The 23032-nt window shown below is 40.7% G+C and overlaps 4 protein-coding genes across 6 annotated transcripts; 3 read left to right on the top strand and 1 right to left on the bottom strand.

Moving 5' to 3' along the window:
• Window positions 1-7: 7 nt before the first annotated feature.
• anapc16 (anaphase promoting complex subunit 16) lies at window positions 8-5427 on the top strand. Of its 2 annotated transcripts, none has more exons than XM_030077320.1 (4): window positions 8-140; window positions 573-722; window positions 4298-4372; window positions 5046-5427. In XM_030077320.1, exons 2-4 carry the CDS (start codon window positions 581-583, stop codon window positions 5153-5155), a joined length of 327 nt encoding a protein of 108 aa, XP_029933180.1. In that variant the 5' UTR covers window positions 8-140; window positions 573-580; the 3' UTR covers window positions 5156-5427. The 2 variants fall into 2 exon arrangements, with proteins under 2 accessions (XP_029933180.1, XP_029933179.1); XM_030077319.1 differs by lacking the exon at window positions 8-140 and adding an exon at window positions 146-256.
• A 1940-nt stretch (window positions 5428-7367) lies between these two features.
• On the top strand, window positions 7368-9270 carry ddit4 (DNA-damage-inducible transcript 4). 2 transcript variants are annotated; one of them, XM_030077317.1, is made up of 3 exons: window positions 7368-7520; window positions 7772-8011; window positions 8126-9270. In XM_030077317.1, the coding sequence occupies exons 2-3, from the start codon at window positions 7825-7827 to the stop codon at window positions 8623-8625; spliced, it is 687 nt and encodes a 228-aa protein (XP_029933177.1). In that variant the 5' UTR covers window positions 7368-7520; window positions 7772-7824; the 3' UTR covers window positions 8626-9270. The 2 variants fall into 2 exon arrangements, with proteins under 2 accessions (XP_029933177.1, XP_029933178.1); XM_030077318.1 differs by having other exon boundaries at window positions 7375-7520; window positions 7775-8011.
• Window positions 9271-10083: 813 nt separating this feature from the next.
• On the bottom strand, window positions 10084-15020 carry dnajb12b (DnaJ heat shock protein family (Hsp40) member B12b). The gene is made up of 9 exons (XM_030077797.1): window positions 14835-15020; window positions 14268-14445; window positions 13992-14137; window positions 13282-13455; window positions 13112-13182; window positions 12796-12905; window positions 12070-12242; window positions 11157-11294; window positions 10084-11063 (listed from the first exon to the last, which is right to left on the bottom strand). The coding sequence occupies exons 1-8, from the start codon at window positions 14965-14967 to the stop codon at window positions 11173-11175; spliced, it is 1107 nt and encodes a 368-aa protein (XP_029933657.1). The 5' UTR covers window positions 14968-15020; the 3' UTR covers window positions 10084-11063; window positions 11157-11172.
• An 856-nt stretch (window positions 15021-15876) lies between these two features.
• scd (stearoyl-CoA desaturase (delta-9-desaturase)) lies at window positions 15877-22648 on the top strand. Its single transcript, XM_030077798.1, has 6 exons — window positions 15877-16036; window positions 16290-16551; window positions 17773-17903; window positions 18035-18240; window positions 18404-18636; window positions 20126-22648. Exons 2-6 carry the CDS (start codon window positions 16317-16319, stop codon window positions 20323-20325), a joined length of 1005 nt encoding a protein of 334 aa, XP_029933658.1. The 5' UTR covers window positions 15877-16036; window positions 16290-16316; the 3' UTR covers window positions 20326-22648.
• The last annotated feature ends 384 nt before the right edge of the window (window positions 22649-23032 follow it).

Raw genomic sequence — 23032 nt, 5'->3', positions numbered from 1 at the left:
TTGTTCAGTCGGCTGTCAGTTATCCACTTCCTGCCTTCACGGCACACTGTGTCCTCGTGCCGTAATGCAGCAACAGATCTGTAAACTACACGGAACGACCAGCGCGTGAATAACGACCCGCTCCAACGGTCATCTAGTAGGTAAGCTGTTGCGTTTCACGTAAATCGCCGCCACAGTCGTAAATCGATAGCAATATCTAAACAACAATATCAAGTGCGCGGAATAAAGTCGTTGTAGAGTCGCTTGGGCTTTGGCGGTAGGTTGTAATACTATAAAATACATCAGTTTATGTCATTATTGTGGATGGTAGCGTTATCATTGGCGTTCGCCGGTTATTGCGTAGATTTATGCCAGTTAGAAGTCTAACGTTAGCCTTCCTGCTAGCCACCCAGTAGTTGTTATTTAAATATGAGCTAGCTGGCTAAAGGAAACGTTAGCCTGTGTTTGCTTGCTAAACCTCTAACTTAATAACCATAAAACTTCCCCGCAGCGCTAACATTAGTCACCCACACTGAACAGATATTAACTAATAAGCAGTTGTGGTAAAGCTGTTTTCTGTGTGTGTTTGCTAGCTAACACAATGGCAGCGTCCTCCTCGTCCTCCTCTGCGGGAGGTGTGAGTGGCAGCTCCGTGACCGGCTCCGGGTTCAGCGCCTCCGAGCTCATCCCCCCTAGGAAAGTCCTCTACACATACCCGAAAGGTGCCGGGGAAATGATGGAAGGTACGAGAAGACTGTCATCCATCCATCCATCTCTCTCTCTCTCTCTCTCTCTCTCTCTCTCTCTCTCTCTCTCTCTCTCAATTCAGTTTTTCAATTCAATTCAATAAGCTTTATTGGCATGACTGTACTATATACAATATTGCCAAAGCATTTTTGGACTAACGGGTATCTCTCTCTCTCTCTCTCTCTCTCTCTCTCTCTCTCTCTCTCTCTCTCTCTCTCTCTCACTCTCTCTCTCTCGCTAAATTCAAATTCAAATGTTGCATGTAATCTTAAACATGCAAGACAGCGAATCAGCACACATACCAAATACATAATCATCCATATACACTACTCACAAAAAGTTAGGGATATTTGGCTTTTGGGTGAAATTTATGGAAAATGTAAAAAGTTCACGCTACAGTGATATTATATCATGAAAGTAGGGCATTTAAGTAGAAGCATACACTGGTGATTTCCTCATCTCAAACAATTTCTTGAAACAAAAGCCAACAACAGTGGTGGATATACCACAACAAAAAATGTCAGTGTCAATAACTTGTCATGTGCCCTTGAGCATCAATTACAGCTTGACAGTGACGTCTCATGCTGTTCACAAGTCGACTTATTGTCTGCTGAGGCATGGCATCCCACTCTTCTTGAAGGGCGGCCCTCAGGACATTGAGGTTCAGGGGTACAGAGCTCCGAGCCTCTGCACGGCGACTCAGCTGATCCCATAGGTTTTCTATGGGATGCAGGTCTGGAGAAAGTGCAGGCCACTCCATCTGAGGTAACCCAGTCTCCAGCAACCGTTCCCTAATGATATGACCTCGATGAGCTGGAGCATCAAACACCTGATGTGAATTTTGCCGTTAAACTCCTTGTTAGAAAACAGCAACTTGTGTAAAAAGTACTGAAACATTGAACAGTTGGACATGTGCATTCAAAAGTTTACAGAAGGTCACATTAAGTTCACCTGTAAAGATTATAATGCATTTTAGGTTCATCCTGAAATTTCACCCGAAAGCCGAATATCCCTAACTTTTTGTGAGTAGTGTACATTGGCACATGCAAGGAATCAGTTCTAATACCAGTATTCATATTTATATACACTGTCATATACAAGAAATCAGTACATATAGGTATTACAGAGTCTAGCATCACATCATGTACAGGTAGCACCAAACACTACTGATTACAACGTGTGTAATGCCAATGCATGTGATGCCTTGTATATGATCGAAAATATGCAGTCACACACAGTTCTTATGCCTCTCTCTCCCTCTCCCTCTCTTGGCTCAAAAATAGAAAAGAACTTCCAACTTTAAAAAAATGTATGTAAATACAAATAAAATGGAACTATACAGACACTGCAACCTTTTATTATTTTTTTAATGGATGTTTTTAAAGATGCTTGCTCTGTGTGTATGAACAGTAATTATGTCTTTGTGCAGAGATCAGTGCAAATGGTCAGTGCCAGGTGACTGACAGTTTTCATGGTGGTTGTCCTACTTTGGATGAACTTTTCCGCTCATAGCATCTCACAAATCTTGCTGCTGTGTTTGCACATTGCTGGTTTCACCCAGCAGATAGGGCAGTTTTTTTTGTTGTTGTTTTCAAAGTCTTTGTGGGTGGCTGTGATCTGTGGGTGGTATATGTCTCTAATGTCCTGGTACACTTGGCAGGTGGTTAGAAAGTGCAGCTGGGTTTCCACCTCTTGCAGTGTGAAGTGGGTGCACACTCCTCTCTCTCGCTCTCTCTGAGAAAAAAATTTGCATCACAGTTTGGTCTTTTTTACAAAAATAGTCTTGGTAGGAACAATTTCATGAAAAGCAGTAGGTCAAACTGTTGTTGCCAAATAGTGACACTGAAATCCTTTATATTTTTGTTTTTTAAAAAAACAAAGTAGCTGTCATCATGAGGCTTCTGCCCCCTTTGTGCTCCCATCCTCTACTCTGAAACATCCATTGTGCACTTTATTAAATGGAACTGTAGTTAACACTTTCCCCATGATATCTTCTTTTTTTAACTTAACCCAGGGCCAATTGTGTGCTTAAGTTGGTAGCCGGGTGCTGATCGACCTTCTTGCACTATTCAACACACAGCTCAGCTTCATTACCATTCCACGAGAGGATTTGTTGATGGGAGAACGAGGCCCATCTTCTTCTTCTTGTTTTACAGTAGTTGGCACCCAGCTTATTGGTGCATTACTGTCACCTTCTGCTCCAGGGTGTGGATCAGACAATAGACTTAAACTCAGAATCCCTTCACCCTAAGCTACATTTTTTATCCTTCATGCTGTAAAATCCCTATCCCTGTCAACCATCCTAGCACCCTTTCCCTGATTACCCACCATATCCTATTAAAGAAATACTGTATCCCTTAAGAAAGCTAACAGCACCCTGACCTATGCACCCCTAATTCCCGCACACTATTTGTCATAATCTCTGTTTGTCCTGTACCTCCTACAACTCATAACTAAGTGCTCCTCTGACTCCTCTTCCTGACATCCATCACACAAGCCTATCTGGTGTTTCCCTGCCATTTTCAGTGTTTTGTTTAGTGCACAGTGCCCCAACCTTTACCTTATCAACACAGTTTCCTCTTGCCTGTGTCCACTGCCTCCCTTTCCCCTCTCTGTCCCACCTTTCTTTCCACATTTGGTTGTTTTTTCCCTACAGATTATGAATTTAACCTCTGCTTTACTGATACTGCTTTGCATTTCTATATTTCCTTTCTTTAAAGCCCTCTTGGCTTCATTGCACTCTCATTTCCCTTCACCCCTACATGTGCAGGAACCCAGAAAATGTTTACCTTGTCTCCCTGATTTGCAATTCTCATGAGTGATTAAAGGACCTCATATAGTACATCTAACAGCTGTTTGAATAGAAGGACCTTGGGCTGAGGCTGAATCTGAGCATATCAACACCTTATCTTGTCTTGTTTTTTCCACCCATTGTAATGCAGTCAATTCTGCCAACATCTCCACTGTGTAAACCTCTAATGTTCTTCTGTTGATTCCAATTCCTTTTGCTGGTATTGCCATGCCAAATCCAGTCACTTGGCAAATCAGTTTTATATTTTTCTTTCCTTTTTACCTCTAACAAATACAAGTCTGTATCAGGCCATACAAGCATCCATGGAACCACCACCAGATAAACTCCTGAAGGGCTTATATTCAGATCAAACAGTCCAAATTCTTTTGTAATGTCATTTCCTACCCTACCAAACTTATCCCCAGGAGGCCCATCTGGCCCTACGCCTCTGCTTTGTTGCCTGTCTAGCTCAAAATGCACTAATTACTGTGCTTAGTTTGGATTGGGCACAAAAGCACTGAGTGTTGCAGGGTCAAAGACAAAGAGCATATTGCTGAATAGGACTGCAGTGAGGCTGAAAGCCTTAAGTTGTTTTGTTGTTTTTGTGTTGTGTGTATTTTCACCATCTCAGCACCCTGATTGGCCCCTTTGCATAATTTGAAAATTGCATAATGTTTAACCTGACGCTTCAAAGTAATCTAAAGAAGTGACATATGCATTTTTATGAATGCCTCACCAGCATTTTATTCATTGAGAGAAATATGTGTTTGTGTCTTTCAGATGGCTCTGACAGATTTTTATGTGAGTCTGTATTCAGCTACCAAGTTGCATCAACACTAAAACAAGTGAAACATGGTAAGCCAACAGTTTTTTTTTAATGATTATTATTATTATTATTATTATTATTATTATTATTATTATCATTATTAAGTGTAAGTTTAAAGTTGGGTTATTTAATAATAAACATAGAAGACATAGAAAATACATGAAAAACATCAGACATAAGAAATAAAATACAAATAGGCTAAGAAAGTACATTGAGTTAAACAATTACACAGTGCACAGGGTCGTAGTAACTCAGTGCTGGCACAATTGGTTATCAGCAAACCATTTCTTGACATGATATTTGAAAGAAGCATATAGTCCATGATCACATATTTGTGAAGGGATTCAGTTCCAGTGCTGTGCTCCCCTAAAGGAGAATGCTGACTGAATGAACGCAGTTTTCCTCATGGGTATTATGCAGTCCCTATTGCTGTCTATTGCTGCTTAAAGATACATAATCAGAGTGTGTGTGCACAAACCATGAACCAACTGTGTTTCTATAAATGACACAGACATTATTGTATTTCATAATTCAGTATTTTCCCGACTCAGTAAATTGTACTTGTGGATGAGGTATGTGACTGCGATGATGGTCAGGTCTTTTGTCCAGGACCTGAAGTGTCTGTTTATACAGGGATTGTTTTCGGTTTGTTTTGTGTGTGTCTTGAAAAATGATTCCCTAACTACTTTTGTATTCCTCCAGATCAACAGGTGTCTCGAATGGAGAAACTTGCAAGTCTGGTTGAGGAGCTGGAAGCAGATGAGTGGCGGTACAAACCAATCGAACAGTTATTGGGATTTACGCCATCATAAATGAGGGGTTCTAGTTGCCAAATAGACTGCATAACAAGGAGAACAAAGGACGGAGATGGATTAATCCAATTCAGAGATTGTTTTAGTATTTATACTTTTACTCTAACTCCACAAGTGTAAAATAATATCTGAATGTGAGATGTTATTTTGTCACTGATTTACTATTGTATGAGCATGGTTTTTTTCTTTTTTCTTTCTTTTTTTTTTTTTTAAATCAAATTGTCACCTTTGACCCTATTCTGACATACTGAAATAAAACCATGTCAACAAAATCTTTGCACTTTCAATTTCTGATAGATAATCATTGAGTTTCCCTCAGTGGAACTAGGTTAATAGATGTGTTCTGACAGACAGTATTGTTCGGTGTCCTGTTAGTCTCAGTGCGAGGGCAGAAACTATCTTGGGTGACTTCATACATCCCTTGCAGTGAGGCATTGTTTTTCCACACGGATGCACCACCACTCATAAATCTAAAAACCTGCTGCCTGCACAGTCACTCCTCCCCCTTCGCAAGTTCCTCATCCCTGCTCATTTGAACAACACCCAGTGCAACAAAGACAGCTTGTAAATACAGTCATACTTGGACAAAGTATGATTGTTGAGGAGTTGTGCAGTTACTTGACTGGGCTAAAGCATAGACTCAGGTCTGAAACTTGGAACTTCTCAGTTTTCTGCTGTTTTGACAATGAGGAAAAGTACTGTCCTAGATGTCTTGGTCAGTGAATGAATGTTTTCATACAAAAGAGGGAGGGGTGGGTACATGCACAGAATGTACTGTTCTGGGCGTGATTGTCTTAGGACGTCCCTGGACATTACGAGGCTGGATCCTAAAGCCCCTGCTTTGAAGCGTTCACGGGCTTTTTTTTTTTTTCGCATGAAAGCTTCAAAAATCTTTTAGGAATTCACTTTTTTAAAGTTGTTTTTGGTCATGGTTTTTGAACATTTAAAACTGTTTGTGTTCTGTCTCACATGAGCTACACGGCCTTTTAGCTTAGCTCACACTGTCAGCATTTAAAAATTAACTTGTGCTTTTTCGCTTGTCTAAAGTGTATGACGGTATTGCCTCCAAAAATCATAACATCCCACCCCAGAACATTCTGTGCCTACACGTGTTTGTTTCTTTCAGTTCCTCCTTCGCGTCACGTACAGTTCATCCCACGCCCCCTCACGTGTAACTGCACAGCTTAATATCTGGCACCAATCCAAAACTTTTTTTTTTTTTTTTAAGCAAACTTGACTTATACTGTCCTATCAGATAAAAACATATAAGGAGTTTCTTCTTTGCTCCAGAATGTTCCATTGTTTTCTGGCAGTTCAGTTGTTTGTGTCAGATACACTAAGCGACTCACTATAACATACTGAATTCACTACCTGTATCTCTTTAAATCTTATTCTCCTTCAAGTGTTTTAATGCCTCTAAGCAATTTTATATCACAAGACCACAATATTTAATGGTGTTTTTGTAATAATGCAAGACACTGTATGAACTAAATAGCAGTGTATTAGGTAAATCTTAAAAATGTATCATGCAGTTCATGTATCACTGCATTGCTTTTCATAAAGTTGCAAGTTTGCAGGTTATAAATCCATGCAGTTAACATAAAAGACAGTCATCTATATCATAGATTTAATTGACATTCATAAAATGCATATCATACTGCCTCCCCTGAGGAGTTATCACATACCGATACACAAACATGACTGCATACATGATTATACTTGTTATTATTTTTATTTTATTTTATTTACCAGTGCTCATTTATATGATTTGTTCAGTGCTGTATGCTGCCATTGATCATCCAGTATTTGCACTGCAATCACACACTGACTTATAGCTGAAAAATCTGATGTAATGGTAGAGGAAAACAGATGACGTAATGTGCACTGCAACAAACAACTGAGCCTTGCATACAGGGAGCTCTCTGCTGTCAGCGCTGGATGGCCACGGAGCCACGTATTTATATTTTTTATGGAGGATGTTGCATAAAAATACAATATGGATCCGACAAGACCAGGCAAGTTCTTGTAGATTTCCATAACACTGGGGTCTATTATTCACCCCCCCACTCCCCACCCCCCTTTTTCTGCTATTTGTCTTTCTTCTCTGCTGGCATGTTACCAGGCAAGATACAGCTCCGATGGCGTGCCTCTCATTTTGATTGGCCAACCGCGGAGGAGTGGGCGTGGCCTGAGAGAGCCATATAAAAACATTGTTGCAGGACAAGCTGCAGAGCTGGGCAGCTGATGAGGGGCAGAGGACGTGTAGGGAAAACAACTTGAGTGAAACAGCCTGTTTTTCCACGGCAGTAAGCGTTTAATTAATCGTGTTTAACGGCGGCGACGGGTTAACGCTCCTAGAAAGACTGTAAGTACTTCTCCCCCTTCATAATTACTGAGTTTGTTAGCTTAATTTGAGTAATTGAACAGCTGCTGCTCTTTCTGAACAAAGAGGTTTTTAGCTTTACAAAGTTACCCTGCGTATTTACTATTTAACTGTTTTTCAAATGTCTTTTGCTGTTGCTAATGGCTACCTTTTTTTGCTGCGTACTGTGTTGCTGTTGTTTTGTCATGAGCTTGAGTTTGAGTCCTTATCTTTTGTTGTCTCCCCATGAACAGAAGTGACCACAAAGAGCAGCTGATAAAGGCTTGAACACTGCAAGAAGACAACCATGCCTGCTCTGTCTGCACCCAGCGATATTAGCTCCTCTCTACCCCCTTCTCCAGTGGACAGCAGTCCCAGGAGGTTGTCCTGGGGGAAACTGGTGCAGAGACTGGCTGATTTCAGTGCAGGAGGCAGCAGCAGCAGCATTGAGTCCAGGTCCAACAATGGCAGCAGGAGTGATCTCTCTGACTCAGGTAAACAGCTTTGTTTTGATGGGACATCTAACACCCATTGCAAGAAGTGACTGAGATTTTGTACTTGATGCATGATATGCACCACTAATCACTATGTCGGTGTTTATTCCACAGGGTCAGATTTCTCCAGTGACCTCTCACCTTCCATTGATGATCTCTTCTATGATCCGATGGAGGAGACCATACTAAAAGACGTAGTGGACCTCATCGCCCGAAGTTTGAAGGAAGCCAAAGACTCTGACTGCGCCTTAAGGTGTACTAAACTCCTAATCCCAGAGAAACTTCTGGAGCACATCGGGCGCGAGCTCCTTCACCTGGCAGCTAGTGAGCCCTGCGGCTTGAGGGGGGCTCTCATTGACCTTTGTGTGGAGCAAGGGCTCGTCTGCGAGAGCGTGGGACAGATATCAGTGGACCCATACCTCGTCCCTACCTTTCAACTGACGCTGGTGTTGAGGATAGAGTCTAGCGGGCTGTGGCCTAAAATCCAGGGACTTTTTAGCACCAAGTCTCCTTCCACTCCAGTAGTGAGGCAAGCTATTAAACTTAGCACTGGTTTCCGAGTGATCAAGAAGAAACTGTACAGTTCAGAAGAAATGCTCATTGAGGAATGCTGAAAACTGACTTGCATCAAGGGACTGGCTTTAGTGTTTTATCGTCAACCTTTTTAAAATGCCCAGTTAAAGCTCACATAAGAGCCTTATTGTAATTCAATGTATTTGTTGCCTTCTTAACGGTAAGGATGTATTTTGTAATGATGTAGCCTATTGTTCCTACTGTAAGGGAGCCACAATTCATGGTACTTGGAGCAAACGGTGCAGAACCATTTGTGCTTCTCAATGGCATGCAGTTTTGCAAATTACCACTATATCTGATCAATAGGCATTTGCAAGTATTAAACTGCGTACCTCAGTTTCTGTTGAAACCGTACAATGGCAGCTAGCTTATATGGTAACAGTCATTTTGAGACCATTTTTCTTTTTTTTTTTTTTTTTGACATGGCAGTTAATTGAATTACACACCAAGAGGACCATTAGGGGCCTTAGTGACTGCTTGTATTTAAGCACAAAGGCCTACCGGTGCTTGCTTCATATATGTGCAAGCTACAGCTCAGCAAAGTCAAATGTAACTTGGTTCTTTTTCAATGTAGACCTGTCCATGTCCTGCATTCAACGTTATTTATTTGATATTCAAATATTCACAATATTGCACTGTTTTTGTACTTTCATGATTGCAGAATAAATTATTTTTAAACAACTTGCTCTTTTCCTCTGTCTCATTTCACGAATACTGTCAGGTCCAAGTTATCCAATACCGGCTTCATGTAATATGCAGCTTTAATTATTAAGGCACCACTTGTAGTGAGTAACAGCTTTCAGCTACCCAAATGAGATAAACTACCTGACGTGCAATACCCAGCTACTACCTGTATAAATTGGCATTGTGAGTGCCAGAAGAAATCCGGTCGAAGAACAAAAATGGATTTTGAAAATTAAATAAATAAAAACCTTAAAAGAGCAGTACTTTTGCACACCTATGGATCGACAGGTGTGTAGGAAAAGACCACAGGTCGATAAAGACATAGGAAAAGACTCCCACTTGTGTACTTCACCTGGAGTCAGAGATGTTTTTAACAACTTTTTAGTACAGAGACCTTCATCATGCAGTTTGTCAGGTTAAACACCTTCATCTTCATCAGGTTAAATATCCTGATCAAGCTCTGTACCAAAATGTTATTAAATTTCTCTGACTGTAAATGAAGTGGTCAGCATGTGGTAGTCTTTTGCTAAGTCCACAAACCTGAAAACAGAGCTTAATCATCTGCTTTGTATCATTTTACAAAAAAAAAAAAAAAAAAAAAACCTATCCCGCAGGGTAAGCAGCCTGTACCAATTGTGTGGACGAGCACGAAGTCAGTTGAACTGTGAACGTGCACAAAGCCATGTTTCCACTGACGGCTTCCAGTCACAGTCAGCTGGCCGGCCAACTTTACATGAGTAATGTGCTGACTGGGCCTTTATCTCCACCCCATTCTCTACTTCACATACCCAGAATGATGACTCAGATCCAACATGTTAAGCCATCCATGTTTATTTTATCATTTGGGAGTAAAAACAAGGTGGAAAATGTGAGCAAGACCTTTATTGTTTTCCTAATCCTCTTTTGAAAATAAATAATACAAAGAATTCAACAATAAATAGCATACTATAAAGGTACAGTGTGACAAAAAAAATGTTTTTTTTTAACCCATGATAGGTGTTTGTCAGAGACATTACACTCCAACACTGGAAGCTGTCAGACACAATCCCACTTTGTGGGCAGGTACAGTGCATCTCTCACTTGTATGGCATTTAAAGTGGAGAGCCATCAGGCTATGTAACTCTACCTTACTACAGTTCAGAAAAGTGGTGTACAGGGCTGTGTCCTGATTGTTTTCACACACTACAGCAAAGGAGACAAAGGTAACATGTTCAAGTGTCTGACAAACTCTAGACTTAGGAGCATATTCATCAGAGGTTTCATGTTATTCCTGCATAGTTTCGGAAGTTCAGAATGTGCATGTGAGGTCAAATCACAAAATAAGCTCTCAAGCCTGTCGCCTTCACCGATTTGACTGCATAAAACTTAGGAGGAAGCATTCACCGTGGTGTCTAATCAACTGCTACATAAAGGACATCTGTAGGACTACATCTTACCTTGCTATTTTTAGGTTTCATACTGCATTCTTGCTAAAACCATGACGTGAGAGTGAACAGTGTCAGCTTCATGGCACATAAAAAAATTGGGGCTTGGAGGTTCTCCAAGTCCATGCCACCTCAGGGGGACAAGTTATTTTTAGATTGTTTTGCTATCTCGAAACATTATGTTCATGTTGACTCCGTATCCCAATATTTCCAAGAAATGGTTTTAAGCAATCCCGTGGTCATCTTGAATATCCCATATTCTCCAGGGGACAGATGCTGGTTCGTTTGCAGTGTAGCTTGCTGTGTCTCCTGATTGTTAAAGCTTATCTATTTACAGCAAATAAATGATCCTTTCTCTTGATTCAGGAAACCTGGACACAAGGCAAAAAGCATGCATTAAAGCTGTGAATTTCCACATGCAAACAGTCACTTCTAAATGTGCTGAGAAACAAAATCTTGCTTACAAGTATGAAGGTAGCCTCAACCGTGTATTGAAGCCGTGATCTCGGATAACTTGGCACAACTGGGTGTGCGAGCCTTCTGTGCTCTCTGGTAAAGATCACTGTCCCCAAAATAGCGAGCTCTGTACAGCATACCCTCCTCTGCAAGAAACAGCATAAACTCTTGATTACAAATAAATTATATGAAACTCTGTCAACACAATGAATAAATTGACAAAAAAACAGCATAATCGTACGTTACTCAGGGTACTGCTGCATGCCTTTGTCTAGGTCTCAACCGTTTACTGGTTAATTACTCTCTCTTACTTCTTTATCAACTTTACATAGCAGCACTTGAACACAACAGGCAGCAGCCACTTTGATGGAGGATTAGCATAGGCTTAAACAATTCCTGACAATATAATAATAATAATAATAATGATGTGACAGGTTAATGATCCCCATTGTAGCTGCTGCCAGGGGTTCAGTGTCTTGCTTAGGGACTAGGGCTGAAAAATATGGTAAAAAAAAAAAAAAAAAAAAAAAAACTCTTCTTGCAATTATTTTGTGATTGCATTATGATTCATGATTTTAGCATTGAATACATTTTGTAATTTTCATTTTCACAAACAAAACAAAATTTATATATATCAAAATGATGATTGAAAATGAGGATGAAGGTTGCTGGGGTCTGTGCTGCACAAATACTTTCTTATGTCTGAGGAATATGCTTTTTTACTTGGCCTTATAAGAATTTTTATATCTCAATTAATTGTTTAGCCACACTAAAGACATGTTGGCAGTCATAAATCCCACATTGGACCATGCACTCCTAAATTCAAAACCTTTTTAATCTTCAATCAGCCACTAGAGTGATAAATAGATCACAACCCAGGTTTCTGATAGCAGGTAAAAATTGTTTTCCAGGCAAGCATACTTTGCTGCTTCTCCTTCCAGCAGTTATTGCGAAGGTTGGAAATATAATCGTCCTCCACTGTCCGCTCTAGAGTCTTCAGATTCATGCCAGTGTACTCCTTGGCGAACTGGTCACCCACATAGTATGGCACCTTGAGGTTCTCAGTCAGCCTCTTGTGAGTGTGACCTGCTGATCTGCATGAATGTAGGACACAGCATTAGAGAGGACTGGACTTCACACAGCTGAAGGCATGACAGACATCTGGCACACTCCGACCTCCTTAGCAGGAATCAGGACTGATAGTGACACAAAGATACATGCGATAAAACCAGACATGTACAGCCAGAGAGGAGATCTTTGAGTATTTGTAACTAATTGGGCTCCATCACAATGATTTCTTTTTATCACACAACAGATTAGCAGGTCAATAAAATGGATTGCTCTCAGCACACAATTAGTCTGCAAATATAAGACAAGCACATCTATTTCTGCTAATTATCATGCATTCACAAAAAAAGGATCTTTGATGAGGTAAATCAATAAATCAGTGATAAACTTATAAAAATTCAAGCCCAGTGATGATTGTTTGCCCTCTGACTCTATAGCAAAAATGCATGAAAATAACAATTGTGGGAAAAATTGTTCACTGCTCATACATTTATGTCATGCGATGATTTGCCAATCTTATAAGCACTGTTATTTCACATCCTTCTTAGGCATGTATTTGTGATCGGGGGTCACACTCACGGCCTGAAGCTGAGGCTGTAGGGAGGGTTGTTGACCATCATCTGACTAAGGGCGGACACAATAACCAGGATGAGGATGGGCATGACCTGGACGAAGAGGGTGAGGCCCCCCTGCAACACAACACATTTCAATCAGCAGCCTATTCTTATTCTGCCTATAAAACAGACGATTAAAATGGAGATACTGCTGAATACACCTCCTGAGTCAGCTGGTAACGTTTCTGACTCAATGATTCCCCCTGCTGTTGAACAAAGCAAAATGCATGATTTGCAAATCCACACAGCCCAAATGATGAACATATTATTATAAGGCTTACATCTCTCTGCCGTTCTCGTCTCTCGTGTCTCTGGTAACGCATTCTCCCGTTGGTGTACACGTGAGCGTTACCTAGAGTAGACCACACACAGGAATTCATACACAGATCAGAATCAGCAGGACGTGAAGGGCGAAGCAACGGAAATATGAAAACAAAATGTCGAAACTAACTGGTTGGGTAGCCTCCTCCAAAGAACATGTTGAAGAGGTCTTCAGGTGAGATATCTGCCTCGAAGTTCCCGTTCTCTGGGCTGTGTCTTGATGGGTGTCTCCTCTCCTCCCCATACTGGTCATACTGCCTCCTCTTATCAGTGTTACTCAGGACAGCATACGCATTCCCTATGGCTGTCGGAAATAACAGTAGATATAAAATGACTTAGAAGCACCAGAAATTAGTGATAAATATTTTAGATAAATATGTAAATAGAGAAAAAAGTTTAGGTGTCATATTAGTGGGTCAAAATAGCCCTGAAACAGGTTTTCTGGTTTTGATGTACTGCTGAACAATATTTCATTATCATATTATTATCTAAATATGAACATGTGAGATATTAATATGTCAAAAGGCAATAATATGGATGCTATCAAATTTAGGGTTAGGGTTAGCCTAAGATTGGTCTGTTCTGATCAATAAAGTTCTTTGTGAAGTAACTGTATTTTTACATCCATTTGGTATTATGCTCCTTTTTGAGGAATGCTTAATTTTCACTGTTGCTACACTTAAACTTTCAAATATGTCTGAACCCATAGCCATATCATATTGTTATTGTGAATATTTGGCATAAATATTGAGGTGTGAAATGTGGTTCATATTGTGAAGCCCTATTTCGACGTGATGTCAACAATAGTCAGCATAGGTTGGCATGATCTGTGCAGGTTACCTTTAAATGCCTCCGTTGCACCTGGAGCGTGATTCTTGTCCGGATGGAATTTCAAAGCAAGTTTTCTGTATGACCTTTTGAGTTCATCTTCTGAGGCGTCTTTCTGGACCCCAAGAATTTCATAGAAGTCTTTACATTGTTTTATCCTGTGAGGGGAACAGATGATTCTCAATATGAAGACTGAAAAATGCATGCATATCCACTCTGTCCCCATCAAACCCTCAGGCTACATTATTGCTTATCATAACCAGCTCAGCATGAACATCATACTGGTACCTTTTTACAGCATCTAACTGGTCTAGGGTGTATGGCTTGGCAGTGTCTGAGGGCTTTTCTTCACGTCTCACATCCTCAGAGCTGGTCTGCTGCTGTCCAGTCCCTGAGTCCCCTGTAAACTGTGAGTGGCTGCCTTGTCTGGGTGTAAACCCATTCCTTGCTATTAACTCCAGCAGGGCTAGATGACATATAATAAAAGTGTTATGAGCATTAAAATATATTTACAGTAGCATTCAACATGGATTACAATTGCATACAGAGACGGGGCAAGTCAAGGGTAGAGGAGACACAAACAGAAGCTGATTTATGTGAAATCAGAGTAGAATGGACAATGCATTGAGCACTGCACACTTATCATGTTGAACCGCGCAACTTAATATTTAATGACAAATAACCAACAAACACACTGTTTTTGCCTTGTCATATAAAAGCGTTTAATGACTGTAGGACTTGGTTTGCTATCAAGGCCCCGACTAAATGCATTGCCCTGCTCATCCGGGATGCAGGTGATGCTGCAGATGATGCTGCATGCCCTCGGAGCTACGGCGAGCTGCTCGGCCGCCTTACCTTTGGCTTTATCTGTCGGGAAGAGTCTCTGTGCCTTCGCTAGAAACCTGTAAGCCTTCTCCGGCTCGTTGTTGGTCAACGCCGCAGTTGCGATGTCAATGCAGCGCTCCGCTTCATCCCTGTTTACCTCCATTGCGGCTACTGGACCAGAAGTAAATAAAGTCGCGCGGTGATGACGTCACGCCGATGCCGCAAGCTAATAAAAAAAAGAAGAGTGGCAGCTGCTGAAACTACAGAGCAAATGTGTGCATCTGTCAGAGGCTGCTGGTCATTGTAGCCCCTCCGAGGAGACAGCAGCGTGGGCCTGCTAACGCTGCTAAGTAAACAGCAGTATCAGCTCCCTGCACCGCACAGTCTGTCCACTAGATGGAGACACATGCTGTGCTGTGAGAGCTACGTGCAGGTGATGACACATCTGTAGGCCTACATGCTCACTGGGACAAACGGCCCGGGCCTGGAAGTGCATCACAAGGGCCCCTCAGTTCATCACTACCTTACTATGTCCCTTCATTCTGGCCATCGCCTCACAACCTTTACATAACGTGATTTTAACAAGCCTATGGAAGCCCATCAAAACAAGACATCAATCTATTCGAAAAGGTGCGTGTAGTGTCTTGTAAAGTGGAATATTCTATAATCCCCTCATTATATCCACTACTGTAATAATCCTGTGGGAATCGGACAGATAATGCACGCCCCATAACCCTCATATTATACATGGGATTATTGTGTAGCAGTAGCTGCTTTATTTTTGTTCATTTTGAGGTTGCACGTTATTATTCTACTGTTTGATCATTCATTCAGTGTAATCCACGGTGAATAAAAAAATGCGTGTGATTAATTCAGTGCATGTCTGGACAGCCCCTACTCGCTGAGGGAGGTAAAAAAAAAAAAAAAAAAAAAAAAAAAAAAAACACATACATATATAAAAAAAATATATATATGGCAGGAAACGAATAAAAGGTGAACAGCAGATAAACAGACAGCCAATCAGAGAGCGGGCATGAGACGGCATCAAAGCCTTGATTGGTCCATCTCGGCAGTGGCATCGCGAGCTGCATCTCCTACAAATGCGTGCTGAACTGCGTACATCCAGCTGTCAGTTTTCCTATATTTGGTTGCCGCGGCTTTGAGTTGAGCCAGTTTTCTCGCTGTTTTACACCCACAGGCATTCTTCTCTTCGACTCGCCAGGCTCCATCAGGTGAGTTGTGTGCTTGTCGTGTCATTTTTTTGCAGCTGTGGTAGCGGTATTATGCAACGCGGCGCGTGTCGTTTGTCAGTTAGAACTAATCAGTACCATCCTCTCATTCTTCACGGCCGTAAAGCGCAAGCCAGCGGCGGCTAGCTACCTCACAAGCTAGCGTAGAAATGATAAACAGGTAGGCTGCTAATGTGCTTTACCCGTGCAATTACGAAATGACGGAGGTAACGAGTGCGTATCTCCTCTTTGCCAGCCGGTACATCACCAACCCACAGCCACAATGACGGAGACGGAGGCGGCGGGCAAGCTAAACTCCAGGAACGGGAATGTTCCTCCAGAAGCGACGGCCAACACAACAGACGACGCTTTTGATCATACGTACAAAGAGAAAGAAGGCCCCAAACCTCCACGGATAATTGTATGGAAAAATGTCATACTGATGACATTATTACATATAGGTGCTCTCTACGGCGTATTCCTTGTCCCTTCAGCATCTCCTTTGACCTTGCTTTGGTGTAAGTACATTTTATCAACCTGTTATTTCATAACATGTAGGCTGGCTGCTGACAGTGCAGTTGTAATGGCAGGTAATCGCTGGAGTATTAAGCCTGGTGCTAACAGTAAGACTCAATGGAAGTCCTGCAGCTCTGCTTGAGACTTCAGTGGCATTAGTGTGCCGTGAGCCAGCCAGTCCACTTTGCCACCCATGATCACCCATTATCATGCCAGATCCTCAGAGCCTCCCAGTCTGCCATATAGAGTATATAATGGGCTGGAGGGTAGGCATCCTCATGAGCACAGCTTATACTGTAACCCACAGCCTGCAACAGGCTACTGAGAAATGTTCAGGGACTGGCTCTCAGGAAAAACAGGTTTTACTCAAAGATAATGGCCCATAAAAACAGGAAAGAAGATGCTGTATAGTAGCACATTGCTACTGTAGAATTGTAATACCATGACATTATATGGCCTATTACAGTGAACTTCAGTCCTTGATAGAGAATCTGTATAATTGCATAAACTATGTAATAATTGCATTTTCACCTTCACTTTGCACAATTTATTTATTGAATATCCCCCAGTGGGGTGTATATTTCTCTTACATCAATTTATACTGCTTGCCCTGCCTTGACTGATAATGTTATAAGCTTATTGTCAAGATCTGACTGAAATTAATCAACTGGTGTATCTCCAGTAGCATGCCAAAGAACACCCTTGTGTGGCATACTACTGATGGTAGCAGCACAATTTTAGCATTAAACAAGTTGCCCATCACAATAAAAGTTTTATTTTAAACTACTTGTGTCATAAAAATCTAGTACTGGGAAGCCAGTGTGACCTATATTGTAAAGAAAATTTGCACACCTGCTTTCACTAAAAAGTATCAACTAGGTGAAATGTAACTCCACTGCCGTGTTTCTCCATTACAGATACTGAAGAACACATTTATAGTATAACAGAGCAGCTGATGTATGGAGATGTTTGTCATCCCCAGACTGATAAGAAAAAATAGAAGATAATTATACATTATCAGTGACAATGTGTGACACAGTTGCTGACTGTACATATGGGCAGAAATTGGATTATACAGACTATTGAGTTAGAGTTTTGTAGCTATTTTGGGAGCAATGGCAATATGCACACACTGTGCAGTATTAATGCAATAAAATATTTATGATAGGCAGTATGGATGTGGTCAAACTAATTTGTTGATGCATTTCTTTGTGTCTCCACAGCTCTGTTATGCTTTTTGCTAAGTGCTTTAGGAGTGACTGCTGGAGCTCATCGCCTGTGGAGTCACAGGTCCTACAAGGCCTCATTACCTCTCAGAATCTTTCTTGCCACTGCTAATTCCATGGCCTTTCAGGTATCAACTAGATGACAGAGAACACACACACATTGAGACTTGGAGTCATGATAATGGCAGTTTTCATTATAGCATAAATACCATGTTGAGTTTACAATGTATGCAATCTTTGGCTTTACTCCAACCCACAGAATGATATCTATGAATGGGCTCGAGACCATAGGGTTCATCACAAATATTCAGAGACAGATGCTGACCCTCACAATGCTGTTCGGGGCTTCTTTTTTTCCCACATTGGCTGGCTCCTGGTGCGCAAACACCCTGACGTCATCGAAAAAGGGCGCAAGCTGGAGCTCACTGACTTGAAGGCCGATAAGGTTGTAATGTTTCAGAGGAAGTAAGTAGTTTGAGTCAATGATTGATTGTACACTTCATCATTTTATTATGTCATCACTGACAAGTCAGTGTTCACTCTGGTGGACAAAGAAAATATTTGATAGTCATATAATATTGAGTCAATGTATTTCTCTGCTCTCTGTCCATTGTGTTTTGCACTACAGGTATTACAAGCCGTCCGTGCTGCTCATGTGCTTCTTGTTCCCCATGTTTGTGCCTTGGTACCTGTGGGGGGAGTCCCTGTGGGTGGCCTACTTCGTCCCAGCTCTGCTGAGGTACACATTGGTCCTGAATGCCACCTGGCTGGTCAACAGTGCGGCTCACATGTGGGGCAACCGGCCCTATGACCAGAACATCAACCCCAGGGAGAACAAGTTTGTCACGTTCAGTGCCATAGGTATGAAATACAAGCTAAAATGTGCCACCATGTGCAGAGTTCAGATTTCTGCCAGTTGTATCTCCCCTCCTGAGCAGAACTCAGGAGAGACTCAGCAGCTAATTTTACTGTCAGATTTCTGTTAAATTTTTGTATTCAGATATAATACAGTACACTATGCAAAACAGGACTTGACATTAACTTTTTGAGGCACTTGTCCAGGCACAGAAGTCACTTTTTAGGGGTAAAAATGACAATGATTTACTTTTCTCATTTTGTTTGCAAATGCAGAATGCACAGAAGGGCGCAAAGGGGTCATTTTGCCTAGAGCGCCAACATAGGCAGAGCCGGGACTGTGTGTGTGTGTGTGAGATTGGTCACTCAAGGTATTCTTTGTTGGACGCTGGTTGGACGTATTGTGGGGAGAAAGTGTATTTGTTTCAAATCGGTACTCTGTGTACAGAGTGTATTCATTTTACTAAATAGTTGAATAATGAGTGGCACCCAACATATGAAGACACACATTTGTTTTTTGTTTATGACTTTTAACTTGTCTGGTGGGGCAAGTAAGGTTCTCTTTCGCTTGCCCTACAAAAAAATCCACTTGTTCTGGACAAGTGGACAAGGCGTAAAGTCAAGTCCTGTAAAATATACCATAAAACTCCCAAAGCCTCGCGAGTTTAGCTTGTTGTTCTCTCTGTATGTGTTTCATTTTATTACACACATTATTCCAGTGGACAAGAACCTACAGATTGCCAGCAATTTCTGGCTCTTTGCCAAAAGTTGTATGACTTTTGACAGAAACCATGTTTCAAAAGCAATGCTAAATATAATAACAAAATTCAAAATTACTACTAATGTCTCTCATTCTCTCGCTCGCTGATTCACACACACACTCATTGCTCGGTCAGTCTGCACACACTGCCAGGCCCTACTTCTCTCTGTCTCTGTCCCTATATTTGTCTGCTCTGTGTTTTATTAGCTTGCCCAAACAACACAATGCACATCCTGAATTTTTTCACTGACAATTGGAGTGAACATGGTCACAGTAGTATAAAAACTGGCCCAGTAGTATGTGAGGAGAGAGAGTGAGAGAGAGCAGTGGTGGTCTAGTGAGCTAGACAGTGAATGAAGAGCGAAAGTGGAAGTAGCAAGAGCAAATGTTTTTTTACAAGTTTTGAATGGCTGCAACCGTGAGACATTCTTCATCACACAGTCATAACTGTGCACAAAAACATGCCCAGTAGTTTGAGGGATTTACTGCGGACAGACAGACACACACACAACGAAATGCATGATCCCTTTCAGGTTACCACCTTGCAGAGGTAATTAAACAAAACAATCATAAGCTGTAATGATCACTGGTTAAAAACAACCACTTTTGTGCATTACTGTAACCCTAACCCTAACAGGTCTTGTTCCATCAACTTTCCTCTTTCAACCCAGAAGAATATGAGTACATATTACATTTTATTATCAATTGCTGACTAGTGTTTCTTGTGCTTTTCAGGTGAGGGATTTCACAATTATCACCACACGTTTCCCTATGACTATGCAACAAGTGAGTTTGGCTGCAAGTTGAACCTTACCACTTGTTTCATCGACTTCATGTGCTTCTTGGGCCTGGCAAAGGACTGTAAGAGAGTGTCCCATGAAGTAGTCCTGGCCCGAATACAGCGCACGGGAGATGGAAGCCATAGAAGTGGCTAAGATCCGTTCCACCTGTTCAGCTTCAAGACTTCAAGAAGAAGCTAACAAGTAAATAGTGTAATTTTTGGGGGAGCTCTTTTCTTTTGTGTAGCTACAACCATACCCTCACATTTCCTTTTACAGCTATACTTTTCTAGTATCCTGAAGATACAAGTCAGCTGCATGAGGGTCTTTAGGTCATATCACCTGTTTAATGGTTTGTAGCTGCAACAAAAGAAAGCATTAATGATGGACCAATCAATGTTTCGCAAAGCTCCCGGCATAGCCTTTGCTCCTTAATCCGACCTAGACAGCCCAGTTGTTGGAATGATACAAATTGTCGCATAGGCAATCAACCAGAATTGTCAGAGATGTTCTAGGACTGAAGTAGCTTCATTTCAAGTAATTTTCATCTTTGGTGTGCATAGTTTTCATGCAATGTGGGTCATGTAGCTAATTTTTTTAGTATTATTACTCAATCATTACTCAAAATTTAGGAAGGACTAGAGTACTGCAATCTAGAATAACTGTCATTTGATAGGGTGTGATGCTGATTTGGAGACTGTTGCCTTTGTCTGATTTTGCAGTTTACAGGAATTTTTACAGTGATTTAAATGAAAATTTTGAGCGCCCTAAAATCTGGGAGAGAAATAGAAAACAAAACAATTGAGATAACAGCATGAATTACTCATCCTGTTGAAAGATGCTGGCTATTTACACAATTACAGATGATTATGAATCATACTGAAAGAGTGAGGGAACCCAGACCTTAATTTTTTTTCCATTATCTGAATATACTTGCAAACAGTATACCAAAACTGCTGAGAAATAGTGGAATAGTATGTTTCCAGATCATCAACAGAAAACTGAATCAAATCTGTAGAGCAGTTAGAAACACATGCAATGATGCAATATGAACACAAATTTGTTCTGCGAAATGATTGGATAGCATTTTCTCAGGACAACTTAAAGGGACACATTGTCACAAAATTTAAACTGCCATTTAATAATCTGTTAAATGTTACTTTAACTTTGTACCATGCAATGTTGAATTGACTTATTTGTGTTATTTCAAATGAATATGTCAGAGTACCAAGAATGTGCCAACTTTTGACATTTTTCTAACCATGTATACATGGCCCAGTGGAGGTGGCCCTCTATAGCACACTGTAGCTCCGTATGGCTTCTCTCAACAGTGGACAATTATTAAAAAGTGGTAACATCAGTTGCTATGCTTTTCATGACACATTCTCCATGTCCTTCTCTTGTCCTGAAATATTGACAGCAGGGAGACGAGACCACCAGAGCAGCCACAAGAGGCTGTCTTTGGTTGATGTAGCAGCCAACAGTTCTTGTGTTACAAAACAAAATGCCATGCATGGTATAGGTGTTGTCGTGAGCTCTTTCTTTGGTAATCCTAATGGCAGAACTACTGAACTGCATCTGTTTTTGTAGTGTACTGTGAAGTAGCATAGCTTTTGGATCATCAGAACTGTTAACTGTGTTTTGTAACAAATGGTCTGGTTTCCCCCTTGATGTCCTTAAAAATTGATTGTCACTGAAATAATTTAAGGTGCATTGCTTTTTATATTCATCGTCAGTTCTGGTTGCGTGCTGGAATGCTTATGTATTATTAATTAATTTATTATCTTATTTACTAAAGAAAATGTCTTTGACAAAGATGTTTTTGTTGATTTTTTTATATGGATTTTCAACATTTCCAAATTCATAGATAGTCTCCTAAAGTATACAGAATTTGAGCATTGGTTTATTTTTTTTTTTTTTTCCAGGAGTCAGGATACGACTTAATGCCTTATAACTTACATCCATTCCTGATCTTCTCCACATATTGTCATTTACAGCAAATAAGTGCAAGTACTGCAAAACAAATCTGAGGTCCAGTTTTATAGTCTAATATACTGTTGAACATTGTGTTTATTCTTACATGCCACACAGCTGTACAATAGCAAAGTAAACTAAGACGAGTCAGATACTTTATACCTGGTACTGTACAAACGTTTAATCGTCTTTGGCAAGAGAGGTTTAACTTAAGTTTTAAAATTTAATTGGGCCCTGATGGATGTGCCAGCTAGTCTGAATACATGGCATTTCAGTGTGACAATGGTCCTTGTAGCTATTGTGGGCAATGTTAGAGCATCAACAAGCACTCCTAATAACAATTGTCTCAAGCCATGCACACACTCTGGCTTTACAGAGCACCAAAATTAATTGTTTGTTGAATGATAAGGGGATTAAAAGGTTGTCAGTCTTCTGAATGGTATGTAAAAAATGAAATATATTCTGAAATAAAATTCACAGGTATTTTCAGTACACTTGGAATTCAGTTAATAGTCGTTACTCTTTGTTCAGATGCAATGTCTCTTCTCTGTCACTAAAACATATATGTACATAAGCCCCTCTGTTTTCATATATCTCTGTATCTATCTGTATCTATCTATATCGATATATATAGATAGATAGATGTACTTATGTATGTATGTATATCCCTTTTGTGTGTGTGTGTGTGTGTGTGTGTGTGTGTGTGTGTGTGTGTGTGCGCGCGCGCATGTATAACACACAAGAAATAATACACTTTGGTTTTGGCAATCAATCAAGAAAAGAAGAGGGGTGCGCCATGCAATGAATGCTAATCATGCTGAAATAGATTACTATTTTAATGTAGTGTTTTTATGTTCTCATAATTTGCTGCCACTGTGAACTCTGTTTA

Source organism: Myripristis murdjan, chromosome 19 (assembly GCF_902150065.1).
Source record: "Myripristis murdjan chromosome 19, fMyrMur1.1, whole genome shotgun sequence".
NCBI lineage: Eukaryota > Metazoa > Chordata > Actinopteri > Holocentriformes > Holocentridae > Myripristis > Myripristis murdjan.
The sequence above is the reverse complement of the archived record's forward strand: the minus strand, read 5'-3'. Positions and strand labels throughout refer to the sequence as shown.